The 19,544-nt window shown below is 41.0% G+C and overlaps 1 protein-coding gene across 1 annotated transcript in view; it reads right to left on the reverse strand.

Annotated features, from left to right (window-relative positions):
• Positions 1–19,544, reverse strand: part of KCNH5 (potassium voltage-gated channel subfamily H member 5) — a 156,936-nt gene that overhangs the window by 23,625 nt on the left and 113,767 nt on the right. Inside the window, exons 9-10 of the mRNA XM_065636117.1 lie at positions 16,823–17,075; positions 5,544–5,740 (exon numbers count right to left, since the gene is read on the reverse strand). Of these exons, the coding sequence (XP_065492189.1) occupies positions 5,544–5,740; positions 16,823–17,075 (450 nt within the window). The remainder of the gene's footprint in view (positions 1–5,543; positions 5,741–16,822; positions 17,076–19,544) is intronic.

Raw genomic sequence — 19,544 nt, forward strand, 5'->3', positions numbered from 1 at the left:
AAGAGAGTTGCCTGTTACCGCAGTAATGAATCAAGAGCTGTAAATACCCAAACATAATGTGACTAACATCACTCTGTGTTTTGGCCCCAAGAAATAAGAGGTGTCACCATGCCTGGCAGGGGAACCCCTCTGCGTCCCCTTGCCTCGGCTAGGGGCAGCAAGCAGCAGGACATACGATTGAGTCCCTGAAAAGATACAGACAGGGAAAGGAAACCTGCCATCCACGTTGCCATCAAGAAGTAGATCAAAGTGATTTTCAATAGGCTTGAGCAAGCCATCGAGTTACAAACTCTAAGTCATGCCAAAAGCCTGCTGGCCATACAAACCATAATAAAAATTGATCTGTTGGATCTGCCCTTCCAGAGGCTTGATTCTGCACTCCCTGAGACCCTGGCCACTGCCTCAAACCAGCAGAGGAATAAGCTGTACACGCAAAAGAAAAGTACCAGGAGTGAGAGATGGATGAGGACCGAGTACCAGCCTGGGGGTGGGCACATTCCTTATCACAGAATGGGAATCCAGGACCCCACTGAAGCCCCCACCAGCTGATCTACATTATTAGTCAAAGCAGTTCCCTATGCAGCATGTTCTTCTCCCCTGCTTATCTTCATTAATAGTGATGGAAAAACTTGTTTTTTTCCCAGATAGGTTTTGCCATCATTGCTGTCCCACATGGCAAAAGCTCCCAATAATAGACTGAAAAAGGTGAAAATAGATGATGGACCTGCCAACGCAGATGGACCACTGGGCAGAGGAGGTGTTCAGCATGTCCAGCTCCACAGTTACCCTGCAGCTTTCTGTTTGCCAGAGTTACCCAAGGATGATACTCTCATCCCTTCCTATGTGAGCAAGTCACTCCCCACAACTGATCAGGCCTGAGTGTGAGCACCAGCTGGCAAAGTGCAAACAGCTCTGAATTAAGATGCTGTAATTGTGAATGGCTTTCAGAGCTCAAAACCTGTGAAAGTCCTCAGGTTCACCAGAACATGTGCAACCTTCAGGAGCAAGGGCCAATATGCAGAGCAATGATTTCTGTCTCTGACATTGCTTCTGCATCAGGACACTTGCTAATATAGGACACCATCTGGAGAGCCTCAAAAACAAAAAAGAAGAGGGATCCTGAATGAACCTCGGTGCAACCTTCACTTTTAGGAGACACAAACGCAGAATTCAAATTAAAATAAAGCTTTTCTAAAAACTATGTGACACAGAAATGATGAGTGATTCAGTCAAGAAACAACATGCAGTTCACTAAAACCTCAATCAAAAACAGAAGTAAAATTTAAAAATAAATTATTCTAATCTGAAACAGAAAACCAGGACATGCGTTTAAGACAGTCTGGTGGCCTCACCTGCTAAAAAGCCTCAGAGATACACAGTGTGCTGGGAGAACTAGATAACACCAGTCACTCACAGTGTTGTCTCTGGCTTTAAGAGCATCACAGGGAAAAGAATCAAGCCTCTATGGATGGCATTTTAGTGCCTTAAAGTCACTCTTCTCTCCTCACGTCTCCTTGGCTCACTTTCCAGCACACCTTCCAAAGGCAAATGCACCAGAGCTCCTATACAGACAATTGTTCTCTTCCCTGGCTGCTCCTGACTCAGTTCTTTAACACAACTAATTTTGCGCATGGTAGAAAACAGCAGTATGGGACCCTGCACCTTAAAAGCTGGGGGAGGGAAATCTTTGCGTTACTGGACAATTTTAGCCATGATTTCAGGAAGGCCCAAATTTCAGTTTGATTTTTTTCCTGCACTTGCGCAGCCTGCGCTGGTCTAGCAGTTAGGGGGAAGTGGTGCATTAGCTGGTGCAAATGGAAGCAATGATGAGAAAAGGGAAAAAAAAAAAAAACCTTTAAAAAGATTTCAGCTGAACTCTTGTTTTCTGTGGGAACACATTTGGTAGCTTGATGTAGGCCTGGCTTCCTGAATTTTGACCAACAATAAAATGTACATTTAGTTATACTGGTTTGCGCCTCCGAAAGGTCTGTCTTGACTCCCATCCTCAGGCTCATCTCCATGGCTCAGGCTTGCAGAGAGGCCCTCCTCCAGCTGTGTGAAATCTTGAAAGGCACTTAATGAATTACACATTATTAATATTCTCTTCCAACATCAGAAGGCAGTAATTAACTCTTTGAAGAATCATCCTAAATAATGCTTTATAACTTTCAGTCTTCACAGGCAGCTATGTAATCTCATTGTGATTTTAAAGGATATCTTTATAGATTAATTATTTTTCCCAGTTTGGAAAAAAAGCTCTAAGTCCTGGTTCTGCCTTGGAGTGTACATTAGTGATGTTAGATGTGGCATAAAGATTTCAGAGCACGAAACACAGTATGCTGCAATACTTTGCAATTACAGATTAAAAGTCACCTCGCCACCCAGGGCAGGAAAGATGACTGCAGGTCGAAAAGCTAGCAGGCATGCTTACTTTATGGGCTCACAAATGCACCATGAAGGCTGAGCTACCTAACACAAAAAAAAACACCAAAAAAACAAAAATCCAGAGTTGATAATAGCACGCTGAGTAGATGCCTTAAGTAGGTCACTCAACATACCAGGCCTCTAAATGTTATTTGGGAGTGAGAAAACAACTTCAGCGTGACTTTCTCTTCCCTGTCATGTGGAACTAACCTTTCATGCTCAGTACTATTATTAATTTATTAGCCTTTTGAACGTCTAAATTGTTTTGCAGTCTATGGCTACATCTAAGTGCTTGTTGAGGGACAATGCAGCACAAACACGTGTGAATGTGTGTGGACCCAAATACATGCAGGAGTATTTCGAAGAGCAAACCTGATGAAAGAACAATTCTGCCTATATATTTTTGACAGCGAGAATAGTGATTTTCTTGAGCACAGAACTGCAAGGAGTGTATTTCTGTTATAATTAAATGTCAAACCTTACAAGTGATGACTATGTAGAAAAAGTGCTAAGTGTATTTTTATTGAAATCAATTAAAGGAGACAATTATTTTATTTCCATTTAGATTTCATGACTCCAGCACAAACTGCTGCAGTACAGTGCAGCTCTGTCAGCCCGATCTCACTACCTGAAAAACTGCATTCTGTTCACCTGATGAAACTGTCCTGGATGCCACTGCTTTTTTTTAAGAGATGAACTTACCATCAAACACTTCTGTGCCCAACAGGGAATCATGTATACTTTCAGCAGACAGGAGGTTTGAAACAATCCCCTGAAATACTTTATGTAACAGGACTTAAATTGTGTCGCTGGTGCTGAAAGTAGCATGATGTATTTTGTGCCTGGGAACAATACACAGAATTTCTGCAAACCAGGCTCTGGCTCAGCACATCTTACTGCAATACTAGAAGAAAAACTCCTCCGAAAATACTTTTTGAGTAAAACTGAATGAGACATCACAGGTGGAGTTCATCTGATGTACTCTAGGTACTCAAAAGTTAGTGATGACAGACTCTCTCAAAAGCCAACAGAAAGGGGATGGTTTTCCCACCCCAGATGGGGCCCTGAAGAGGGGCCACAAGATTGTCTTCTGGAGGAACCATTCCTCATGGTCTATAAAGGTGACCAGTGACTAGCTTGGAAATCATCATCCAACTTTTAGAGAAAATAACTCTACCCTGCAGGTACCACATTGAAACAACCTTTCTTTGACTCCCCATCCACTCTCACATAATGCCCACATATGTCCCCAACAAACATTTCCTTTCCTTCTGCAAAACCTAACGTTTCTTTAGAAGTGCTGCTCCTTCTTGCTTTGATTCACTGCCCCCACAGCAAAGTCCATGTACATAACACCCAGCAGGTATCTGTATTGGACAACTGAGCTCCACGAGTGTTTCCCCCGGGGTGACTCCCTATGCCAAGGCCCTGCAGGGGAACCAATTTTCCTTAATAAGGGTGTGTGAGAGAGAAGAAAATCCATGAAGACCCAGCCAAGAGGCTGTTCCCCATATGCATCCCTGGACTAGAGAGTTGAACTCCAGCACATCGACCTGTCAGGAAAAGATCTGTACATGTTTTTGCTGTACACAACCTTGTCACGGCTAATGGGGGAAGGGGAGTCCCAGGAAGGTAGCTGAAGTGACAGGTTCACAGTTTTAAGAAGGAAAGAATACATTTTGGCAGAATGTATATGGCATTATTTTGTCCCATGAAATCACTGTCAGTAACGCCTGAGCAGAACTGCGATCACAGGACTGTAGCTGGTGGCATGTCACAGGTAGGCGAGATGGCAAGGGGGGGATGCTGAAGTCAAGGCTTGGAGGACATCTTATCAACAGAGAGGCGATAGCTAGAAACCCCAAACCAGTTTTCAAACCCCAAAGACCTTCTTTGGGTCAGAAGCAGAGTTAACAAGCTTAAAGCCAGGGGTAAGCTGACAAGCTGGAACCAAACCTGATTATAATTCAGCTCTTTCAGTCTCCAGCACAGACAGAGGGGAACTGTAATCCTATTGCATCTGCTTTTTGCCATGGGTATTTTGTGCCATACTTGGTATAGAAATGAGCACGAGGAATGCACTAAAAATTAAACTTCCTTTGAAAGAAGCATTTGTAAGATGCTCCAGTGGCTAGACCGAAACTAGACTCAGAAAAGTAAAATTCTAGTTGTCCTGAACTCCTGTTACTGTAGAGGCTGAAATTGTCTTGAGAAATACTGAGGTAGTCTCGGTACATTATCGGGTGAGATGTTGTAGGTACAGCTGCAAAAAAAATACGTTTCAGCAGCTAGAGGATCACAGTTTAATGCTCAATAATCTATAAATCATTGTTATGAGATTTCTTTATGCAAATGAAATTTATATAACGCTCATCAATCTTAGAAAACCATCATCAAGATTAAATTTTGCAGCCGCAATGTAAATTAAAGAATCCCTTAACCTGTTTTCAAGATACGTCCTTATAGCTAATTAATTTTTAGATGGAGTGTTCTTTGAAAGGACTAATGGACAGTGAGCATTTCTGATTGATTATAAAATGAGCAGAGGGTTTTAGAAGTGAGCTGTGAATGTGAAATTGCTACCAAGCTTTATTAACCTTGCCATATTAAAATTCTAAGCTATGCAAGTGAGAATTAGGTATTAATATAATACTTTTGCTGAGTACATTTTATTTATTTAATATCAATAAATTTCTCCTAGTTGGTTTATGCCATGCAGATCCATCAGACTGTCCTCCGTCCTCTATCTTAGCAGGTGAGAGACGAAACCTTACCTCAGAAATATAGAATCTAGATTCCATCAGACTGTAAAATATAACTTTATACATTATGCAATGAGAAAAAAAAAAAAAAAAAGCCAAAACCTAGCAACTGTGAAGAAAAGGAAAAGAAATTAATATGTCACCCTGCTAGGACTGCTTCTCAGAGCTGCAAATCTACGGGAAACTTTTATTGAGCCATCATTAACGAACAGTGACGACATTTATTGAAAGGCCAGTTAATCTGCAATGACCTGAAAACATCAAGAGTAAGCTGGGGGTTGTAAACACTGCAAACAGTCTGCAAGAGTGTGCAATCTCGTTGTAAGAGAAAGAGGAAAAGAAGAGCAGTCGCCTTACCCGTTTTCTCAAATTGCAGGTGAGCGTGAGATTCCTTGAGAATGAGTTTGCAAAAGCAGTATAAAAGTCCAACACTTTAAGCAAGGCTTCTCGTTTAATAATATGTAAATCGCAGTATGTCAGAGCCCGTACATTGGCACATGCATGGGCCAGACTGGTTTCCTTCCAGAAGATATCACCAAACACATCACCTTTACCTGAAAAACAGCAGGAAAAAATTGTTAAAAGGCAAAACTTATGCAGTGTTCTTCAGCACACAAATGATTTATTCCCAAACTGTCTTATGCTTCCAAATATTCTCACCTAAGCTCCCAACTGTGAAAGCTAGTGAGGGCAGAAGTTTTAAAAGTATCTGAGGTACCTGAGTATCCTTAGTTGTAGCCACAAGTTTTTAAGGTATTTATAGACTGTGAAGTGTCACAAAGCATAAAAGCCAGATGGTAAAGGTCTCCTTGTAGCTGAAGATGCAGGTAATAGGTTTTTCAAAGGCTCCTGAATATAATAAGCACTTAACTAATGTTCAGGTGATTGAATATTTCCTAAGTGGCTTAGGAGTCCTGCTCTTACCAAAAGCCCATGACATCTAGGTTCCTACATCACCATAGCTTTGCAGCGTGCTGTAAGAGCCAGCTTCCAAGGCCCAAGGACAACATTTTAAAGGACATTTAAACATTTTACTTCAGTGTGAGTGGCAACACTCCTTCTGAAAACCCACCAAAATCCTCCCTGAGACTTTTAACCTTTAAATAACTGGCTCTAAATCTTGAACAGATCGAGAAGTCTAGTTCTAAACCTAAACACATCCACTTAATTAGAGGCTTACACTTAAGTCTGTCTTTAAATATTCGCTGAGTAAGACAGTATTTGACACCTTAAACACCTGCAAATATAAATAACTTCAACCAGATGTGAAAATTACACACAATGTCTATTTCTGCATTGGTAGGCAGTATAGCAGAACAGATGATGCTGAGGACCTGACATTCACCCAGCACATTTTGAGGACTTAGGACTAGCTGTAGTCCAGTCCCATGGTCAGAAGATTTCCAGGGCGTGGAAGTGCATGAGATGTGCTCCTCTGCATCTCCCAGTTTCTTTTCCTCTGCGAGGAATCCACACCCCCGGACAGCTGTGCGAGACAACAAAACAGGACCAAGCGGCGAGGATCAGGACATTAGACTCAAAAACAACACTCCTGACCCAACCAAAACACCAGTATGGATGTAGACTGGAGAGACACTTTAAGGCTTGGACCCAATGGTTGCTCTGAGAAGAGGCAGAAGCAGAAAGCACCCTCAAGCATCCAAAAGCTGCCTCTGGCTTTCCAGCTGCTCACCAGCCACGGGCTGGGCAAGGGCTGTGGCGTGGGGTTTGTGGCTGACGCCTAAAATCCTGAACCAGAAACCATGGTGCAAAGGGCATTTTTTGTTTCAAATACCAATGATATCCAAGCTCCTTCTTTTAGCAGTTATTAAAAGGAAACTAAAATCCATCAGCCAGTGGTGGTATTGCTATTGATTTCAGGTACCTCAAGCAGCCCCTTGGTGAAGGTTAATGATTTGGGGATAGAAAAGGAAATATATTTTAATACTTCCACCTTTAAGATCTCGCAACATTTCAGTCAACTCTATTTTGAGAACATAGACCAGAGTAATAATTTATCCAATCTTATTACTTTTGGGGGTCAGAGGTTTTATTTCTCTATTTCTATCTCTGCTTTAGGTATTGTATCTAGTAAAACATATCTAATATTTCTCTTGTAGAGTAAAATAAAACGTGAAAGTGCTTACCTTCATTTCCTTCTTTTTATTTTCTAACAAAAGCCCGTATAGCAAAATCATATTTTAGAAAGGTTATAACTGCATTCTCATTGAACTGCTTTTAAATAATTCTACATATTTTTATGTAATCAAAATTAACTACAATACATAATATAGATGGTATAATTTATAAAACAGGTTGCTTTAAACTATTTCCTTATCGCCGGGCATTTCCTAGTAACATATCATTTCTCTAATGTACTGTTTAGAAATTACCCTTTGCAGTTAATTGCCCTTGCCTATACTTACAGTTCAAAACCTGGTTTACAGACATACTAAGCACAGTTACATAATTTATAGAAGACAGACCTTTTCTGAAATGCACAAAATTGCTTAATGGATTTGCTCTCTGAGGTGGACACAAGACAGAATTGAGTCCTGCTTCCATCAGCTGCAGAGAGCAGTTAAAGAGACAGAATTCCATAACATGGACTATTACGATTTTCCCACAGAAATGCGGGAATCTAAGGTAATACATAGTTAATTCAAGCCAAGAGGTTGAAAGTAGTGGATGCTCACTCCAAATCTCTGCATGATGTTGTGTTACAGAATGTGGACCCAAACCGTGGATAAATGACATCACCATTCACAGACTTCAAAAGAACTTCTCATGGGCTTCAGTTCAGTGAGGCAGTGAGCTGCACTGGGTTCCTCAGAAAGGCTGGGACATGATGAACCGAATCTATTCACTCCTCCATGAGCCACCAGTCACTGGATTTGAATGTTGAAGCTATAAGCTCCTCTTACATTGTGGTTTATTCTCTTCAGAAAGTGTAAAATGTTGGAAGCATTTAACGGTTCTTGAATTTGACGTTTCCCCCACACACTTATGGTTCTCATTTGCCTGTTACAAATGCGATAAGTACTGAATGAAAACAAAACCAACCAGATTCTCCAAAACAACCTGTCTTTCCTCATAAATACAGAGATTAATGTACTACACTGCGTTCCCATTAACTGTAGTTCACTGAGAGTGGTAATTATTTATTCAAGTTTAATTTTACACAGTGCAACTAAATGAAAAAAAGCCGTTCAGAGTTTTAACAGAAAAAACCAGCTCCTCAGAGGCACATATATGTTGTACACGTGCATGACATGTGCACTTCTCCAGGAAGAGTCTGCAGCTGGGCTGGGCCCACAGGGGCACTTGAGGCTGACGTGGACTTTTCAAAGCCTCCCCCTAGATATTTTTTGATGCCTCAGCCTTTTATCTCCTAAATCTGCACTGGCCTGAACCATGAGCACTCAGAGGAGGGCAACAAAGTTGGTGAAGGGTCTGAAGCACAAGTCTGATGAGGAGCGCTGAGGGAACTGGGGCTGTTTAACCTGGAGAACTGAGGGGAGACCTGATCGCTGTCTGCAACTGCCTGAAAGGAGGTTGGAGCATGGAGGGGGTTGGTCTCTTTTCCCAAGTGGCAAGTGATAGGACGAGAGGAAATGGCCTCAAGTTGCTCCAGAGAAGGTTCAGATTGGATATGAGGAAAAATTTCTTCACAGAGTCATCAGGCACCGGAACAGGCTGCCCAGGGAAGTGGTGGAGTCACCATCCCTGGAGGGGTTTAAGAGACACAGAGATGAGGTTCTTAGGGACATGGTTTAGTGCCAGAGTTAGGTTAACAGTTGGACAGAATGATCTTGAGGGTCTCTTCCAACCAAAATGATTCCATGATTCTGTGACTCTAATACCTCTCCTGAATGGAGGTGAAGCTCTTGGAAGTCCTCCTGCCCCTGTTCTCACAGTGCCTGAAGCACTGGTGAAAAAAAAAACCTCTGTACAATTAGAGTGGGATTTGCTTGCATACATTTTGCACTTGGTACGAAGAAAGGGAAAAGGGAGTATGAGGATTTGGATCCTGCTGGATTAAAGCTGGCGGGAACCTAGGTGTAAGGATGTGGGGACTGAAAGAACCACAGAAACCAAGAGGCCATGTGCAGGATGTTGGTGACAGGCATCACTTTTTTTTTTTTCATCCTAAACATGGACAAATCTTTGCTGGTATATTATGTACATATGACTGTACGTAAAGCACCCATATATATTCATGCATGTTTGTATATATATTTAGAGACAATCATATGATATGTAACTATGTAATACATAATGATATTTCTATACACTACTCTATCTTATATATTACTGTAAGTCTCCCATACAGAAGTGAGGGGGCAGATAGTCTTCACAGCCTTGCATCATGGACTGATTTGCCAATTTGAGAGACAACAGTTTACACCTGGACCTTTCAGGCAGGAAAAAATCTTCAGGCCTTATGACACTCCCCAGGAGTTTGCAAAGGGAATGAAAAAGTCCTTGGACTCAGAGAGGAAAGACTCTTGTTAAACAGCATCTCAGAACCCATATATATCTATGTAAAGGCAAAATTTATCCTTCTCCAGATGGGGACAGAAACTGAGCTAAAAAATATCTGAGTAGACATGAAACTTGATGGGGCTTTTAGGAGAAAGCTTGGGCAGGCAGTGAAATAATTTGTTCTTGGTGAAAAACAGCACTGAGGAAAAACACATAAAAGGGACCAAGATTTAAGGTGATAAGGGGTTTTCCTGTGTTGTGCAGTCTTAGCTAACAGGCTAGCTACTCTTCCCCTCATTTTAAAGCATGTCCAAAATCCCATCAGTCACAGCAGCAAAAGGCAGATGTAATAATGTAGGCTTTCCATCATGAAGCACTCGATTCTTCTGTTCCTTACAAAAAGCAAAGGTTGATTTTGTTGCAGAATCAGTAAAACTGAATCATGCAGAGAAAATGTTAATCTTATCAGCTCAGGTACCAAAAGCCATGAAATGATGGTAGCATGCACAGAGGTGGAGGTCTGCAACCAAATATCAAATCCTTGCAGCCATAATTACATATACTGGTATGTATAGTCATACAAATACATCTGCCTGTGTCTATACATCTGCAGTGAAAACTCTGGATTCAGAGTATCTCAAACTGATGCAGAAATCCAGTGAGCAAGGAGGGAATCGGCTCCCGTTACCCAGAGCAACACATGGTTCTGTGATGGTTCAGCGAGTAGGTAAGCTCTGCAGCTCCTTGCCATGGGACATCGGCGGTAGTTGTATAAGTTTACAAAATTATGGGATGTTTTAATGGAATAAAATTCATCTGAGGCTACTAAACACAAAAGATTTACCTCGAAACACTATTTAATGGTGAGTTGGGGAATATTCTGGGGAGGTATCACTGTTTGCTTACTTTATCTTCGTACTTTTTCCTGCACATCTGCTACTGGACATTTTTGGAGACAGGCTACCGGGCTGGCTGGATTTCTGGACTTAGCTGATAGAACTGTTTATGTCTGAAGAGGGGATCTGGAGAAGATGAGAATGACGCAGTGGTGCAAATCCATCAGCTGTCTCCTGCCAGCTGGGACATCATTGCTTCCCATATACACAGCCTATGATGTGTAGAGATGTCTACAAGACTCTGAGCAAGGGCTTCTTGCCTCTGTCAATGTTTTAGCTAAAACCTCAGCCTTTCCCAGGGCATCCAGAAGGGCCAGAACTCCCTTGAAAATCAGATCAGAGCTGAGCACTGACCAGTTAGAAATCCAGCTCTACAGAACAGCACATTAACATGTGAAAGGGAAGAACAATCTGGCAAAACAGCATTTCTAGCATTTCAAAGACTGTCAAAATAGCCAGCAAAGAAATGATAACAAGAGACTGTGACTAAGATCCAAGTCCATTCTGGCAAAGGTACTTTGCATTATTTAACACAGTGCAACCTTCCTCATCTGTACCTAAAACCACAAAAGAAATCCACTTTTCTTCCAGCATTCAGGACTGCTGCAAGAGCAAAAGATCTATATGGATATTCTCCTGTTAGTGAAGGGTTTATCCTCCCCACCTCCCTCACTTTTAGTGCAAGTTTCCTAGTACTTATTTTTCTAGAAGCCCTAGCTCCTGGAGACAGGATATCTCCATTTTGATTTTATACAGAAATAAGTTTCTGTGCTTCCTGACTGAGGAAATAAACTTGAAAGCATGACCATTCCCACCACCTTCAAAACCCATAAGGCAAATTAGATTGTCTCAAACTGTTAGGCTGATATGAAAGAAATATATCACATGTTTTTTAAATAAGTTTCCTTTTCTTGCACTGCCTTGCCCTGACATTTTAGTTCCTGGGTTTGGTAGAGAAGCATACAGGTCTAATTCAAAAACATTTCAGTTCAGTGAAAGGAATCTTTCTGACATTCGAAGCTGCGATCGCATCTATAACGCACCAGCTGGCACTAAATTAAGACAGATGCTTCTTATTGTAGTTAACTATCACACAGATAGACGCAAAAATATTTTAAATTTACAAAATAATGTGAAAAATTGAACATTCCCTTCAACTCTATCAATAAGAGGTAATAACAGTTTTGAACAAGCGTCAGTAAGACTAAACCTTACATGGTACTACATATGCCAGCCCAGACCTGCAAGATATGACTTATTCCAAGGCAGGTACTTAAGAAGAATTGCAGAGTGCAGAGCTGCACATTGCATTTGTTCTCGGATCAGTAATCCTTCAAGTATTTTGCAACATACTTTGGAGATTCAGCACTTAAAAACCAGCCTGCATCACCTTAATTATTGCAGTCCTACTAGCTGAAAAAAACCCCTACCTTTCCTTTATGAATCATTTTCCTCTTAGTTAATTTAGAGCTTTTAACTCATTGGAACAAAAGAGACTTTTCCTATAGCTGAAATAGGACACAAACTGTTTAGCAAACTGCTACCAGGTGCAACTCTTACAATTAGTCTGCCTTGGTTTACTTCACATGAAAAACAAAAAAAAGTTCAGTATAAAATATCAAGAGCTGATTTGACATCTGGGCAAATTCTGTCACCTTCATTCCACTTAAGAAGTAACTCAAGCTGCAACTAAGCTACTTAAAATCACAGAATTAGCTACTAATGCTATGAAATGGAGTTGGAGTGACAGTTTTTATGTCATATAGTGCATCACACACAGTCTTGTCCTGCACAAAGCACATGCCCGCCTGTATCACACAAAGGAAATTCAAAGTGTTGACCCATGGATCCCAAACATCAAATTACTAATGCCCATGGATGAAAGCTATGGAGTGCCTGGGTCTTCTGCTCACCTAAATAGGAGCTGATACTTGCTCAGCCTCTAAAGAACTTTCCCCTGTGTGATTTGGTAGGAAAATTATCCTCTTGACCTCCAAACAGATGCAAAATTAAGAGCAGAAAAAGACTCATCTCCATTTTCAGCTATCATACCAAATTCAAGAAGAATGCCACTTGCGCTCTTGGTTTCCTTAATTAACCTGATACTGCATAGTATTCCCTTCCCACACCAAAAATTTGGAAATAATTCATGAAGCAGACCTTTAATAAGTGAAACTTTGTCTTGCCTAAAAACAATAAATCCAATAAACACCTGTTGCACTGGGACCATAGGCAGAACATGCTGAGAATTAACATGTAACACATAAAGGCAAATAACAATTCAATTGAATACATATGGGATCAGGACCCTAAGTGTCGCTGAAACATGAGCTACTAATCTATATTCATCCTGGCTTGACTATCAAAATTCAATTCATTCAGCAGCAGCACCCACCAGGATTTCACTGCTCAATATATTTTTATCACTATGCAGTTTGAGCAATATTTTTGATCAATTCCTACAATCAACATTTGAACATGGTGGGTCATTATTTCTCTGCTGGCGAAATGACTTCTTTAAACCTTGTTAATCAATCTGCCTGATTTAAGTTACTGTACAACTTACACAGTCAATTGTGCAAATAGCAGGAGCTGGAAAACAGCTTCCAGAGACACTTAGTTGGTGTCGCCACTCAAAAGAAACTCCTCACCAGGAGCAAATTCAGGTTAATTGCAGCAAGGTGAGTTGTTAGGTGCCCTCTGCCAGCAGATGCCTCATTTCATTAGCCTGGGGGACTTCAAACCTTTGGTCCTTCCTGAGAGTCCTCCGCTGATAACACCTCCCCATGCAGAGTGGTGGCAGTTAAATTGTTTACTCCTGCTTGAGACTGGAAAATTTCTCATGTGCCTTCTCAGGGTCACCTCGTGTGCTAGGAAAGTTTTGATAATTAGAGATGAGACTGTCTGCCCTTCTCCATTATCTTGGCAACTGCAGATGCGTCATGTTAAAATGACTGGATCTTGTTTTCTCCAGAGAAGCAGCACCCCATTACACCAGCTCTGCATGGGGTGTGCTCTCTGCTACAGCACTAGTCAGTACCTGCAAAAGGTGAGAAACCGTCCTCGAGAAATTGAGATAACTAATGAAGAGAACGTAATGGGGCACCTGGGTATCTTCATTAATGAGTTGTATAAACTGCGGATCTGCAACTGGATTCATTCTCTTACTGTACTGATTTCTGTAATGCTGATTACTGCAGCAGCTGGGCATTTAATTAGGCACAAATGAGAACAAAACCAAACTAAGGGAGAACAAAACATCACAGTGCTGCAAGTTGTCCTGCCAATCACTGGGATTCACCTGCCTTCAAGTGCAAGAAATGAAAAACTGGGGCCGTTGAGCTGGGAGAACTGCTGCTGAACAAAAAGATGACTGTCTCCACAGTGGAGCCTGCAGAAAACACCTGGATGGGACGCCAAGTCTCCTCCTTCGGCAGGCAAGGAGGCTGGACGTGCCAAGTCACCAGGGGTGCAAGGGAAGGGAATGTGATAAGGGAAGACGGAGAAGGGGAAAAAGGAGCAATATCACAGAATGATTTGTGAGGGAGGATAGAGCCCTGCCCTTTGGACAGAAGCACGTATGTAAGAGATAGAGGACGCGTGTTCTTAACCTGTTTTGGTGTTCCTACCTGATGCACTTTTCTAGGATATTCCACTTTTAAGAATACACCGAAACTTCCATCTCTGGGTGAGCATGTTAAAAAAAAAAAAAAAAGGACAACACACCTTCTCTCTGTCTTTAAGCAAGGCAAATAACACTGCCATATTAAATAACCATACACTACTACAACAGTAACTGCAAGGTACTAAACAAACTTAGGCAAGGAGCAGAGGCTGGCAGAGAGCATGTCCTGCTTCCATAGAGGGAATTAATGAGGACAAGTTTCCAAAGGACACTAATCCAATTTCCACCCTAGGTTACTGCTGGGAATGGAGAAGATTGGTAGTACAACCCCATAAATCGACTTTCGCTAAGAAACCCAGTGTGACAGCAGATGCTTGGAGTATTCAAAGCAGGCTACAGAGGTTAGGCATAGGCTTTTAAACCTGGTCTCCCCCTTAGGTAGATTCACTTTCCTTGTGATCAAACTTCTCAAGACAGAGCAGATCGATAAAAATTATGTTCTTCACCATCTGATCTACAGACACTATTTCAGTTGCCACAGCTGCCACTATAAATGTCTTTGCAACTACATCTGGGAGATAATTTCTTTCACCAGTGAATTTTTAGGATACAACATCTCATAATTACTCAGTTCACTATTCTGTTAAATAATCTGCCAGAGCACAAAAAAGCTTTTCAGTGTGCTCTATGACTAGAGGAAGCAGTTTATCTTGCTTTAAGTTAAATTCACACATTCTGCTAAACCCTGTAGTACACAATGAATGTAGCTCTGAGTTATGGGATTGCCCATCAGCAGTCATGGCAGAATTAAAGGCACTTTTGGTAATTAAAGGTAATTCACTTTAACTAGATATAGTTAAAGCTCTTTCTAGCCAAATGGAGAATAACACAGATACTGGATTTACCACATCTATAAGGTAGAAACAAAAAGTTCTTACTGTCTTTCCAAACACACAACATTCATTATCAAAGGCAATAAAGTTTTGCATGTAATCCAATTACTGATGGGTTCTAGCTCAGTAAATTACATATTCATTGTTTGTTTTCATTGTAATACTCAGAAAACCGTTTACTTGTTTAAATGCTGCTACCTTCTCTTCAAGCTTTTATTTTTTAAATAGCTGTAAGCCAATGTAAGATATCATCCCTGAGATTAATAACAAAAATGAAATGGTCCAGTGAGCTGAAGTACACGGAATATTTTACTATGGAAATTGTAGATTTAGGAGCTTTCACCATAATGACTTCATATCTGAATATAGCAACAGATTCATCCTTATATTAAATCTGTCTTTTAAAAAACTTTAGTATATACCAGAATATAGAAGGACGCAGCAAGTATTTGAAGAGTATGGCTGTGTATTTTCCTGAGTTCATACTCTCCACTTGGGAGGATCTGAGTTGTGTCTCCCAGGAGCCGTTCCCACGCGGTCCCATCCACACACCTGTACAGTGCCCAGTCTCACCCCACTGGAAAACATGTGTACATGGGCTTGTATGGCAACACAACAGAAGCCTCCTTTGGCTACATGCTTGTCTTCATTTCTCCTATCCTTCCCCCTGCTGCCAGCTGGGAAGGAGCTAAAGCCTTAATTCATGACCAGTATTGAACCCCCATGTCTGCCCTCTTCCCACAAACCATCATCCACAAGAGACACAAGACGGACCCATGGAGCCCTCCGGAGCCACCCTTACAGGGAAGAGGCAGTGGAGAGCTTCAGTGGGGTGCGAGAGGTCCCCTAAAATGAAGCCACCCACTGGATTTGCCCTCAGGGAGCCACAGCTCCCATTTAAGAGAAGGCAAATAGCTAATATTGAACAGGAGATGAGTTCCGCAAGAAATGGATCTATTTTAAACAGGCAAGACAGACTCCAAAGGGTTTTCATGCAGAGCTACCAGTTCTTCCTCTACATTGTTCTGCCTCTGAGGATGATTCCTGCCTTAACACCAGTGCTGACCACTCAGTTCCATCATCTGCTACACCTTTCCCAATCCCATACAAGCTCATAAGGAGTCTGCATTAGGCTCTTTCCCACCCACTGCTGGCAAACCAGACACCAGAGTGGAGTTACAGGATGATTAAACCTGAAGCTCCCCCATTACTCAGACTTTTCACATCTGTGGCTGGATAAATGGTGCATTCCTGCCTCTGCATAGTCGCATCAGACTATTTATTTTCTGTAAAGCCAGTTCAATACAAGTGATAATCTTGCTTCCTTGAAGAGACTGTTTGCAGGTGTTATTCTCGGCTAGAATAGAGACGAATGGAAATCCCAGTGTGCAGGTTAACGTGGAAAGCCTCCTGAGAGATTGATATATAACACAACGTGCATTTCATCTACCAGGCTATTTAAAAGATGTCAAGCACACAGATGCCATTCCCTTCTGCTCAGACATACTGTCACTGTGACCAGTGAGCCATATTGGGCAGAAAGAGCATTCCCAATGGCATAAAAGATGAAGGATTTTCTTCTAGAACAGTATCTCCGGAGCCACGACATCTCGACCTTATGACAACTGCTAGCCTCCTGTAGTCCCAGCTGACGTTGGGCAAGACTAGTTAATATTTGAAACTAAGCAGAAGGCAAATACATCCAAACCACAAACATTTCAACAGAGCTCACAGTACCTAAAATAGCCACCACCTCGTCGTCCTGGATGACTTCTAGGGATCCCGAGACCACGAAGCAGAGAGCATCAACGCTTTCCCCAGCATGATAGATGAGGTCCCCTGGGGCGCAATGGATCGTCTGAAACTCCACAGCCAGGGCTCGCAGGCAGCCGTCACTAGCCAGACGGAAGGCAGGGTGCTCGTTAAAAACTTTCCGGTTTAGGTGCACGCAAATATCTGCTCTCATGTCCTTTGGGCAAATTGAGAGGACCTGAATAAAAGAAAGGTGAAAAATAGTCAGCTGAGAATATGACACCAGGCCAGCGCTCATGTTATGAAATAACTGAATGGATGGATCTTCAGACCTGTTTGGGTGGATCTTAAGCTACATCCATTTGGTTATTTCATAAAGCTTCTGGATGGGAGTTTTATCTTGCATTGGGGTAGTCTTTTTCTACCCATCTACTGCTTTCACTGCAGATGAAAGGGTGATTTGGAAGAAGGGACCACACTGTTACACTGTTCTCCTTCCTAACAGTTTTCACACTTCTTTTCCAGAATTGCAGGTGGCACTACTATGTCCTGTTTATGGGTATCCCTCCAGACCTGGTGCCCAGATTATCCACCCGCTGCTATGCTCAATCCTTGCAGGACCACAGAACAGACGCTCAGAGCTGAAGGAGCTTGAAGACATGCAAAGATGGACCATTCACAATAGAAAACACCACATTTTGCTCACATCCAGAAAACCTAATATTCAAAAGTCTTGATGCAGATGACCACTTACCGACATGTATTCAAACACACCTAAGGTTTACTTTCAGTGCCAAAGAGACATATAATAAGTAACCTGCCCCGGAAGGGCTTCCAGACTAGAAAAGGCAAAGAGCTTGAGATTAGAGCAAAAAGAAAGTATTATGAAACCTTACGAAAGGTAAAGGTGAATGAAAAACTGTCCTGCAAACATGAAGATGTCTTCATAGCAGATCAATTAAATAAGACCTTCAATTAATTTCTTACCTTATATAGCTTTCCCTATTGAAATAGTAACGTGAATACACCGGAAGAAAGTGAAAACCTGTGGGTCTTGTTAGGTTTGTAAAATATGTGTTTAATATTTGCACATCTTCCTAAACACACTAACATAACCCTAAAACGCATGGTAGCTAATTGCACTGAAAAACATATAAAACCTTTTAAAGATTTTCTAGGATAAATAATAGAAAAGAGCATGAGACTAAGAGCACTCTGCAAGGCTCATGTAAAGAATACTGCAGATCAATAGTACTGATTAATTTCTCATTGTGGGGAATTAATTTGGCAGCTTGCTCTGCAGGCAGTGTGAGAGACAGGGACATTGGGTCAATCTGTTGACTACTATTGAATATTAGCAAACAGAGGGAGATTCTGGTAACCCTGACTAAGCTTTGAGGCAAATGGTCATGTGAATATTGAAGTAAAGCCACGATTTTCATTTCTGTTTAATGCAAAAGAAGTATGGGACGTAACGGGAAAATGGTAAACAACTTGTAGTTTAATAATAACATTTGGTCCCTTCCTTATTTCAATAGATCGAAGTGCCTTTGTGGTCAAAGATATAATGAATGCAAAAAGGTGAAGTAGAAGTTATTCTCCTGTCCTCTGTACTATGACAGTCTGAGGCTAGAAGGGACTACTGCAACCAACTGCACTAACCTCTTGCACTCATAATTTTCATATCAATCCCAGAATAACTGGTAAAATTATAGCCTAGAAGGCCTTAATTTAATGTTTTCAAATGATGTAGGGTAGTTGTTCCAGTAGACAGCTACTCTCTCTTTTAAAACGTGCTGTTTCTGAACTGATTTTAAAAAAAATTTCAGCCAACAGCCAGCAGGTCTCATCATGTTGCTCAGATAAAAGACCTGCAATCATCAGAAATCTCTTCCACATATAGATGTTTGTAGACCATGACCAGGTCACCTCTTGATCTCATCTTGAATAAACAAGAGAGGTGATACTTCTTGTGCTTAACACTATGAAGCACAGTATCTCTTTGGAAATTTCCCCATTTCTCACTTACAACCACATTCCCAGACCTACCAGATAATTAGTTTTTATTTGATTTAGCCCAGAATAAATTAATTTGGCTAATGCTATTTTTCTCTAACAAAATGTTGTGCAGAACGCATTAAAACACTCTGCATAAGTATGTTTTATGATAAAATTAATAATAAACACATTTGACAAGACATATTCTCCATAAACCATAATTTGCATTAGTAATAATGTCTTGTCTGAGTCACTGTTGACCATGTCCTGTATCATATTTCCACAATTTTATCAGGGGCAAATGTCAATTTTACAAACTTATACTTACCTGAGTCATTCTATTTACCATTAGAAATATGAACACACCTTAGTATTTCCAGTTAAAAAAAAAAAAAAAATTACTTTTCAGAGTGGTTGTTTCACCATAGCCCTACTTCTGGATCAAATAGAAAGTTTGTCATTATTGTAATAAAATAGAAACATGCCGTCTTTCTTCTTCTCAATAGTAATTTAATGAAAAATTCTGCTTTTTTTGGTATCATGATTGATGATTTTTAACATCTTTTTCTACTCTTGGGCCTAAATCATGGTTAGAAGTTTTTTATGTCCCTTTAATACTTTCAGTAATATAAATGCTTTTGACTTAACAAGGCCACGAGTTACAAATTCTCCAACACTGCTCTTTAGAAAAATGTGTGCATTCATACAT

Source organism: Caloenas nicobarica, chromosome 5 (assembly GCF_036013445.1).
Source record: "Caloenas nicobarica isolate bCalNic1 chromosome 5, bCalNic1.hap1, whole genome shotgun sequence".
Taxonomy (NCBI): Eukaryota; Metazoa; Chordata; class Aves; order Columbiformes; family Columbidae; genus Caloenas; species Caloenas nicobarica.